The 11,160-nt window shown below is 41.7% G+C and overlaps 1 protein-coding gene across 3 annotated transcripts in view; it reads left to right on the forward strand.

The window, feature by feature from the left end:
* The window catches only part of LOC142742688 (sodium/hydrogen exchanger 2-like), a 123,107-nt gene extending 113,306 nt beyond the window's left edge, over positions 1 to 9,801 (forward strand). For all 3 annotated transcript variants that reach the window (XM_075852703.1, XM_075852701.1, XM_075852702.1), the window contains one exon: positions 7,502 to 9,801. In XM_075852703.1, coding sequence (XP_075708818.1) covers positions 7,502 to 7,866 — 365 coding nt within the window. In that variant the 3' untranslated portion in view covers positions 7,867 to 9,801. The remainder of the gene's footprint in view (positions 1 to 7,501) is intronic.
* The last annotated feature ends 1,359 nt before the right edge of the window (positions 9,802 to 11,160 follow it).

Consider the following 11,160-nt stretch of genomic DNA (forward strand, 5'->3'; position numbering starts at 1 on the left):
ATCCCCGTCCACAGCGTTGCCGACGCTGTGACCGTCGATTCCACTTTAGGAGAAGATCCTGTCGTCTGTGTCCATGATGTCATTGGCTTCTCCTGGAGTGGAATCCCCGGTCATAGCATCTGCAACACTCCAGGAGTGGAATACCCGGCCACATAGGGATTCCGCTCCTTCAGGGAGCTACAGTGGCGCTAGTAGATATCAGAGCAGGGAGATACCTCCCTGCTCTGCTATAGTGCCGTCGCTACCGCTATAGCAGCCGCAGCAGCTGCTAGCGGCGCCACCGCCCTCATGCCCGGTGTCACCGCTAGCAGCCGCTATGGCTGCTACAGCGGTAGCGACGGCCATTAAGTTAAGAAGCGCCCGGGTGGAAAGGCGACTGCAGTTAGTGTGTGTATCCCCGCTGGTAGTTGCAATGGTGCAGGGATACACACACACACGCTGGCGCCCCTCTTGCAGTGTGGCGGCTTGCGCCCTGTGCGACCGCACTGGTCGAACGTATCCAAGGCCGGCCATGCATACATGGATAGATAGATAGATATGAGATAGATCGATAGATACATGGATAGATAGATAGATAGATAGATAGATAGATAGATAGATAGATAGATAGATAGATAGATAGATGATACCTGCCTGTAGGTATTCCAGTTTCCTCCTGCCCAAAAAATTATGATTGGTTAAAAGGTTTAAAAAACATGGCTACTTCCTCAAGAAAACTGTTACACCAGTCCATAGGTTGTGTCTGCTATTGCAGCTCAGCTCTATTGAACTGGATGGGACTAAGTTGCAATACCACACACAACCTTTGGACAGGTGTGGCACTGTTTCTGAAAGAAAGCAGCCATGTTTTTCTATTCTTGTCCAAATCATTTAATTAGCATCAAATTAGCAAGATTGAGATAAAAGTAGACTGTGAGCTTCACTGGGGACAGGGGCTGATGTAAGTGATTATAATCTGTGAATAATAGTGTTTAATACCTATATGGCCAAAAGTATGTGGACACTTGACGATAACACCTTTATGAAATTATTGGACATCTCATTCAAAAACCTTAGGCGTTAATGTGGAGTTGGGCCGCTTTTTGCAGCTGTAACAGCCTCTACTTTTCTAGGAAGGCTTTCCACAAGATAATGGAGTGTGTCTGTGGGAATTTTTGCCTAATCAGCCAAAAGAGAATTTGTGAGGTCAGACACTGATGTTGAACGAGAAGGTCTGGCTCGCAATTGGCGTTCTAGTTTAACCCACAAAGATTTGATGTGGTGGAGGTCTGTGCAACTAGTCACACCATGTCTTTATGGACCTTGTTTTGTGCACTGAGGCACAGTTATGCTGAATAGGAATTCCCCATACTGTTTCCACACAGTTGGAAGCGTACAATTGTTTAAAATGTCCTTGTATGCTGAAGCATTAACATTACCCTTCACTGGAAACAGGGGACCTAGCTCAAACCGTGAAAAACAGCCCCAGACCATTATCCCACCTTCATCAAATTTTACAGTAGGCACTATGCATTCCCGGAGGTAGCGATCCCCTTAGTCTCCCTTAACCAAGATTGGTCCATCAGACTGCCAGATAGGGAAACATGATTCATCACTCCAGGGAACACATTTTTCCTGCTCCAGAGCCCAGTGGCGGTGTGCTGTAAAGAATTCCAAGCGACCCTTAGCGTTGGCATTGAGATCTTAGGCTTGCGTGCAGATGCTTGACCATGGAAACCTATTTCATAGTTCTTGTGCTGATGTCACTTCCAGAGGCAGTTTGGAACTCTGTAGTGAGTGATGCAACAGAGGATAGGCGATTTATGCTCTTTGAGTTTGCGTGGTATACCGCTTCATGGCTAAGCTGTTTTTACTCCTAGATGCTTCCACTTCACAATAATAGCATTTAAAATTGAATGGAGCAGATATAGCGATAAAAAACTTTGCACACTGACTTGTGGCAAAGGTGGCATCCTATGACAGTGCCAGTAAGGGCTTGTCCACACGTATCGGAATTGATGCGTATTTTGCACCCGGAATTGCGGACGGAAAATACGCAGCAGCATACAGTACAGTAGCAGCAAAGTGGGTGAGATTTAACAAATCTCATCCACATGCTATGTAAAATTTCCGACCAGAAATTGACCTGTGGTGCGTATTATTCGTACCACAGCATGTCAATTCCTGCTGTGGACAGTGGACTGAATTGCTGCGTTCTTCAGAGGAGATGTCACCATCTCCCAACATTGAGAAAAAAGCAGCAAAATCCGCACCATTTTCTGCAGTTTTTTCCGCAGCAGAAATCCTGCTAGTTTCTGCGGAATTGCTGCAGACATTTTCGTTAAATCACTGCCACATCATACTTCCAATGTACACTACCGTTCAAAAGTTTAGGGTCACTTAGAAATTTCCTTATTTTTGAAAGAAAAGCACAGTTTTTTTCAATGAAGATAACATTAAATTAATCAGAAATACACTCTATACATTGTTAATGTGCTAAATGACTATTCTAGCTGCAAATGTCTGGTTTTTAATGCAATATCTACATAGGTGTATAGAGGCCCATTTCCAGCAACCATCACTCCAGTGTTCTAATGGTAGATTGTGTTTGCGAACTGTGTTAGAAGGCTAATGGATGATTAGAAAACACTTGAAAACCCTTGTGCAATTATGTTAGCACCGCTGTAAACAGTTTTGCTGTTTAGAGGAGCTATAAACCTGACCTTCCTTTGAGCTAGTTGAGAATCTGGAGCATTACATTTGTGGGTTCGATTAAACTCTCCAAATGGCTAGAAAAAGAGCTTTCATGTGAAACTCGACAGTCTATTCTTGTTCTTAGAAATGAAGGCTATTCCATGTGAGAAATTGCCAAGAAACTGAAGATTTCCTACAACGGTGTGTACTACTCCCTTCAGAGGACAGCACACACAGGCTCTAACCAGAGTAGAAAGAGAAGTGGGAGGCCCCGCTGCACAACTGAGCAACAAGACAAGTACATTAGAGTCTCTAGTTTGAGAAATAGATGCCTCACAGGTCCTCAACTGGCAGCTTCATTAAATAGTACCCGCAAAACGCCAGTGTCAACATCTACAGTGAAGAGGTGACTCCGGAATGCTGGCCTTCAGGGCAGAGTGGCAAAGAAAAAGCCATATCTGAGACTGGCTAATAAAAGGAAAAGATTAATATGGCCAAAAGCACACAGACATTGGACAGAGGAAGATTGTAAAAAAAAGTGTTATGGACAGACAAATCGAAGTTTGAGGTGTTTGGATCACATAGAAGAACATTTGTGAGACGCAGAACAACTGAAAAGATGCTGGAAGAGTGCCTGACGGCATCTGTCAAGCATGGTGGAGGTAATGTGATGGTCTGGGGTTGCTTTGGTGCTGGTAAAGTGGGAGATTTGTACAAGGTAAAAGGGATTTTGAATAAGGAAGGCTATCACTCCATTTTGCAATGCCATGCCATACCCTGTGGACAGCGCTTGATTGGAGCCAATTTCATCCTACAACAGGACAATGACCCAAAGCACACCTCCAAATTATGCAAGAACTATTTAGGGAAGAAGCAGGCAGCTGGTATTCTATCTGTAATGGAGTGGCCAGTGCAGTCACCAGATCTCAACCCCATAGAGCTGTTGTGGGAGCAGCTTGACCGTATGGTACGCAAGAAGTGCCCATCAAGCCAATCCAACTTGTGGGAGGGGCTTCTGGAAGCATGGGGTGAAATTTCTCCCGATTACCTCAGCAAATTAACAGCTAGAATGCCAAAGGTCTGCAATGCTGTAATTGCTGCAAATGGAGCATTCTTTGACGAAAGCAAAGTTTGAAGGAGAAAATTATTATTTCAAATAAAAATCATTATTTATAACCTTGTCAATGTCTTGACTATATTTTCTAGTCATTTTGCAACTCATTTGATAAATATAAGTGTGAGTTTTCATGGAAAACACAAAATTGTCTGGGTGACCCCAAACTTTTGAACGGTAGTGTATGTCTATGGAGATTGCATGGCTGTGTACTTCATTTTTTGCACCTGTTGGCAATGAGTGCGGGTGAAACACCTGAACTCAGGGTGTCAGGGGTGTAGCTAGGGGGGGGCAGGCGGGGCATGTGCCCTGGGTGCAACTAAGAGGGAAGGTGGGGGGGCGCCAGGGCCACACCGTCCATGACGGCGGCCTGCTCCCTCTCTGAAACCAACCAGCCGTGCTCGGCCATTCAGCGCCTTTCAATGATTCAAGCGGCGCGATTACTTCTTTGCGCCACTTGCGTCGTTCAACCTCAGCAGGCCTGCTCAGAACAGAGCAGGTCTGCATTGCCACCGGACGGCGCAGGAACGGGTTTAAGGTGAGTATGTAAAGTTTGGTTTATTTATACTAATAGTGTGATATTATCTACAGGGGGACTCTATCTACAGGGGTTGGCTCTATCTACAGGGGGGCTATATACAGGGGTGGGCTATATGTGGAGCACTATAGGGGGAGTTATATGTGAGAAACTATAAACAGGGGTGGGCTATATGTGGACCACTATAGGGGGAGCTATATGTGAGGCACTATATATGGGGGTGGGTTATATGTGGAGCACTGTAGGGGGAGCTATATGTGAGGCACTATATACTGGGGTGGGCTATATATAGAGGTGGGCTATATGTAAAGCACTATTTATAGGGGGAGATATATGCAGGGAAAATCTACAGGGGTGGGCTATATGTCGGACACTATATACAGTGGTGGGCTATATATAGAGTACTATAGGGGAGCTATATGTGAGGCACTATCTACAGTTGTGGACACTATATACAGGGGTGGGCTATATGTGGAGTACTATCTACAGGGGGGGCTATATGTGGGGCACTATCTACAGGGGGGCTACATGTCGGGCACTATTTTCAGAGGGGGCTATATGTGGGGCACTATATACAGGAGGGCTATATGTAGGGCACTATCTACAGGAGTGGCTATATGTGGGACACTACAGGGGGCTGTATGTGGGGCACTATATATGTAAGTTAAGATGTTTACACAATTGTCGTCTTCATACAATCCTTACTATGTGTAAATGTAAAACATCAGGACCAAGACATCTTGAGGCATTTGATAGATATGTGTATATATTAAAAACGGCACATTGCACTGATTTTTTTGGTATTCCTGTCCTGAAATTGTATCAGAGATTGTTTTTTATTATAAAGGCTATAGATGCACAAATGATTTCTACACTAAGGGGCCTTTTACACCGTCCCATTTTACCCGTAACAACGAGCACCAATCAAAGAGACAGCTCGTTGATCGGCGCTCGTTTGCTCCTTTCACAAGGTGCTATGATCAGTAATGTATGGGGACGAGCGCTCATTACTCCGATCACTCGTCCTCATACATTTCTATCATATCGGCAGCACAGGGAGATGTGCTGCTGACAACAGTAATATTTTCTGCTGCAGAACCAATACGATCAGCTGATGAAGGAGCGTTTACTCGTTCATCGGCTGATCGTTGCTCTGTTTACACAGGGCAATGATCATTTGCCCCGATAATTGGTCCATGTAAAAGGGCCCTTAGATGTTCCAAAAAAAACACATGCATTAAATCGGTTTTCCTAGAATCAATGATTATCACCTATTACCTATGCAATTCAATGTCCCCTTAACTGAAGTCTAGCAGTGAGGCGGAACAGGAAGTTCAGAACCCCCATTCTTGCTATTGGTGGGAGTCCCAGAGGTGGAAGGTGGATAAGTGATCACGTCAATTCTGGGAATACCTCTTTTTCAGAGGGGGCTATATGTGGGGCACTATATACAGGAGGGCTATATGTAGGGCACTATCTACAGGAGTGGCTATATGTGGGACACTACAGGGGGCTGTATGTGGGGCACTATATACAGGGGCTCTATGGGGGTCACTATCTACAGGGTGATTTATGTAGGGCACTATATACAGGGGGCACGATGTGTTTGTGTGTGGGACACAGTGTATGGTGCTATTATAATTAGAGGTACAGTGTATTGTGCTGTTATAATTAGAGGTGCAGTGTATGGTGCGATTATATTTAGGGGCACAACGTCTGGCCCCATGAGAACTTTATGTTTGTTTAAAAGGTGCAGAAATGTTTGAAAAGTGAGAAGCTGAAGACATCTGAGTTGCAAACTGCAGAAATGGTCTGTGGCCGGGAGAAGTCGTCACAGAGGTCTGGACCGGATGGAGAAGAAAATAGAAAAAGCACAACTAGAATCTGAGATCGTCACCTGTGAGTCACTTAATCTAAATGTTTATTCTGCCTCTAATTAGCGCTGTAGTCACTGTATGATCTGCGGCGAGATGATGGTGGTATGATATTTTTTTTTGTGAAACAGCATCTCCCAGCATATCCTTACCATTGTTTGGGCCATGCTGGGAGCTATATACAATTTAGTGCAAACCTATATGACTAAATTGAGCTGTATTTGTGCTGGTGTTGTATTTATGTACTGAGCTTGGTTCTGGTACTGTATATATGTATTGAGCTTGGTCTTGGTGCTGTATATATGTACCGAGCTTGGTTCTGGTACTGTATATATGTATTGAGCTTGGTCTTGGTGCTGTATATATGTACTGAGCTTGTTTCTGGCACTGTATATATGTACGAATCTTGGTTCTGATGCTGTATATATGTACTGAGCTTGGTTCTGGTGCTGTATATATATAATGAGTTTAGTTCTGGTGTTGTATATATGTACTGAGCTTGGTTCTGGTGCTGTATATATGTAATGAGCATTGTTCTGGTATTGTATATATGTGTTGAGCTTTGTTCTGGTGCTGTATTTATGTATTGAGCTTGGTTCTGGTGTTGTATATATGTAATGAGCTTGCTACTGGTGCTGTATATATGTAATGAGCTTTGTTCTGGTGTTGTATATATGTAATGAGCTTTGTACTGGTGCTGTATATATGTAATGAGCTTGGTTCTGGTGTTGTATATAGAAATATTGCTTGTAAAATGTACAGATGACTTTGTGCTGGAGTTACATAAAAAAAAAATGTGGAAAAAAAATGATACCTCTTTTATTGGTAGAGAAAACAAACATGGCAAGGGAGAAGATGTCGGGAAAGAGGTTGGGCGGGGGGCGCCAAACTGAATCTTTGCCCCGGGTGCTGGAGCACCTAGCTATGCCTCTGCGGGGTGTCCACATACTTTTGGACATATAGTGTATGTTAGTTCTATATAAGTAATGGAAATAATATAAATTACAGATTAGTCTGTGTCCTGATTTTATCGCTCCATTCTAATATAGCTTAAAGTGTAGTAATATAATCATATAAAACTTATAGAGAATTTCAGTAGATTGCTATAACTTTTCTTAGAATAATAATAAATTACATAACTAGTTTGTCATTAACTATCTATCGTTAAACAGATATAGCATATTTAAATGACAATATGTGGAAAGTAAAAGGGCTCTCTGTAACAGAAGACGTGTTGATAAAAACTGCTAGTTTCATGTTCTGCGATTTCATATGAATTTCTTTTTTTTCATCCTTGTACAGTGGGTGATGACGATTCAGATGGAGGTAACTCCAGCCAAGAGTTAAATTTCCATCCCAGAGCGGCCGACATCCTACGGAAAGAGAGGCAACGACGTGCTCCATATAACAGCAAATTTGAATGGACAGATGAGAGAGAAAATGTTAAAGCAAAGGACTCTAGCATAGTCAGCAGCTCTCCATTACAAGGTGGAGTTCAGGAGCCACTCTTACCCAAACCAAGGTTTCGCACTTTAAGAGATGAGAGAGGGCAAAATGGAGAAAACCCGGCACCTGTAGCTCCACCAAGAGTTAGACGAACATCTGAAAATGACAGTCAAAAACAGAGATATAGAGAGAATAGACCTCACCCTAGAGAACCAAAGTAGTGATACCAGCCTTAGTTTTTAATTGCTTTAAACTTAAAAAGTTCAAACTCTTGTTTTACTTGGTCTATTTAATTCAACTGGGCTGCAGAATATCATGTATTTTACAACTTTTCTAGTTCCGACTGCTTCAGGTGTTTTGCCTATGGACTGTTCAACTTGTCCTGTAAAGAAATGTAAGTTAAGATGTTTACACAATTGTCGTCTTCATACAATCCTTACTATGTGTAAATGTATAACATCAGGACCAAGACATCTTGAGGCATTTGATAGATATGTGTATATATTAAAAACGGCACATTGCACTGATTTTTTTGGTATTCCTGTCCTGAAATTGTATCAGAGATTGTTTTTTATTATAAAGGCTATAGATGCACAAATGATTTCTACACTAAGGGGCCTTTTACACCGTCCCATTTTACCCGTAACAACGAGCACCAATCAAAGAGACAGCTCGTTGATCGGCGCTCGTTTGCTCCTTTCACAAGGTGCTATGATCAGTAATGTATGGGGACGAGCGCTTATTACTCCGATCACTCGTCCTCATACATTTCTATCATGTCGGCAGCACAGGGAGATGTGCTGCTGACAACAGTAATATTTTCTGCTGCAGAACCAATACGATCAGCTGATGAAGGAGCGTTTACTCGTTCATCGGCTGATCGTTGCTCTGTTTACACAGGGCAATGATCATTTGCCCGATAATTGGTCCATGTAAAAGAGCCCTTAGATGTTCCAAAAAAAACACATGCATTAAATCGGTTTTCCTAGAATCAATGATTATCACCTATTACCTATGCAATTCAATGTCCCCTTAACTGAAGTCTAGCAGTGAGGCGGAACAGGAAGTTCAGAACCCCCATTCTCGCTATCGGTGGGAGTCCCAGAGGTGGAAGGTGGATAAGTGATCACGTCAATTCTGGGAATACCTCTTTAAGCATATGTCTACATATGAACCTCTACTTAATACTTTATATATAGAGGTGTTATCTACATAACATGTTGAGGAACTCTGTAAATATATTGCATTATTTATCTAAACTTGACTTCTGGTGTCTGTGGAGCTGAAATCTCCCAGCATTTCATGTATACAAATGCCTCTGGTGGTTTGTATGCTGGGTAGTGTAAATTTAATACTAAGCACTGTACTGATGAAGGGAAAACTCTCCCAGAATACAGTGATCACAGAGCATTGCCTTAAAAGTATATTCCTAGCTTATTTTTGTATGGAATATTATGTGGTTATGCCATACCATCATGATTGTTGGGGGTCTGACCTATGGGACCCCTACCGATTCTGACTGTGATCCCTTCACCTTCTTCCTTGAATTCCATTGAACAGAGCTGTTTTGCAGTTCCTTGCAAAAAGGAACGACTGGAGCGTGGCTGTGTAGGGAAACAGCTGTGAAGGAGCCATCTTGAGGAATGGTGGGTGATTAGAAGTGGTGGCATATCCTAGCGACATGCCACCACCTCTAATGTTGGGAAAAACCCTTTAAAGGTTCTCATTTAGGTGGTCAGAGATGTGTCTATCAACAAGCCATTGACTAGTTCCAACGATAACCAGCAGAATGCAGCTCCGGGCAAAAATAAAATTTTACAAAATTACTTAATGTAGATGATAATTATTATAGTATAAACTATGAAATGATGTTCACCAGTCAGCATATAAAATGCAATATTTCTTATCCAGGACTATTGATATAGATCATCTCATAGACTGGTTAGTAATCACTGCAAAAGGAATTCTGAAATCCGGTATTTCAGGATCACATGCCCTGCCGTTGTGATTTAGTAACTCATTGTTGGGAACATCCCTACATGAAGGGTCTGTTAGTGAATTGTCCAATATATTGTGTCTTTTTTCAGCTATTTCCGTAAAGTTGAGATTGGTTCGGATCACTAGTTTCCTGTGCAGTCCATTGTTTTATGCATTGTTTTTACGTGAAAACATTTTAACATTTGATGAACTTCTCTTGTACAAATATAATTCATGAAAGTTTTAATATATTCCTTGATTTTAGAATGTTATTTATTACAGTATAACAGTGGAAATGCTAAAATTCAGTGCATATTTTCTAGAATAAAGAAGACAATTAACCTGCACAGACTAAGTACTGCCTTTTCTGTAATTCTGTCCGTCATAAAGTTGTAATGACTGATACATATTGTGACTGCAGCAAGTTGCAGAGTGTGGGCTGTATGCCATTTTCTTCACATGGGTTATGACCATCTAAGATCTTTGAAATTGTTGGCAATTATTGTTGCAAAATTTTCTGGACATGTGCCAAATGGACAAAAACAGCACATTTTTGAATTTGGTTCAAGTACTATATGTTGGATTAGCCTCAGTTCACATATGCACTACAACCTTCTGTCGGGGGTTCTTTCACTTTTGACAAGAATATTGCAGCATGCAGCGCTGTTATGGCAGTCAAAACAACCAAAACTTTGACAGAATTAATGGGCCCATTTATAAATCAATAGGGGTCCATCGATCTCAGGTTGGATCCGTCATATAACAGACCTTGCACAGTGTCATACTTCCATATAAACTAAAGCCATTGCGCTAGCGTGAACTGAGCCTTATGCTCACAAAAAATGTTTGCACAAATGCCACAAAATAAATAAAATGAGCATCTGAAACATTTTGCTCTTGTATAAAAGTTTATTTCCCAATAGATACATTAAATTTAGCGCACACTTGTAACAAATTATACCACACCCACAAACTGAATACTATTGGAAATACAGGAAAAAACAAACAAAAAACAGCAGCTAGATATTATATAATACTTTGCATTTGCTTGAGCCATTTTTTACTTCACATGGTGTATACAAATCAAAAATGGCACCTTTTATAAAATGTCCACGGCGTATTAACAAATTAGACTTCTGGCTGATCTGCAGATAACCGAGAAAAAGTAAAAAAGCGACTTTTCCAAGAAAACCATATACATCTTCTTGATAGAATGCTCTAGATATATATATATATATATATATATACATACAGTGCCCACCAAAAGTTCCGGAACACCCTCATAACCTTTGGACGGCTTGAGGTAGAGGGTTGAAATTTAGTGGGATTTAATTTGGTCATAAAATCTACCAGTTAACGCAAAAAAAAACACCCTCACCCCCTTGGGGGCGATGTGATTGGCGGGGCCAGCAAAATCTTAAATGGCACGGGGGGTCGAGTGGGGGCTCATCTGAAAGCTATTTTCAATACAAAAACAATGCTGCAAATGATTTTGAGATAGGATTTTTTTTCGCTGAGATATTTAACGTTAAAGTTAT

This window comes from Rhinoderma darwinii, chromosome 2, assembly GCF_050947455.1.
Source record: "Rhinoderma darwinii isolate aRhiDar2 chromosome 2, aRhiDar2.hap1, whole genome shotgun sequence".
NCBI classification, from domain to species: domain Eukaryota; kingdom Metazoa; phylum Chordata; class Amphibia; order Anura; family Rhinodermatidae; genus Rhinoderma; species Rhinoderma darwinii.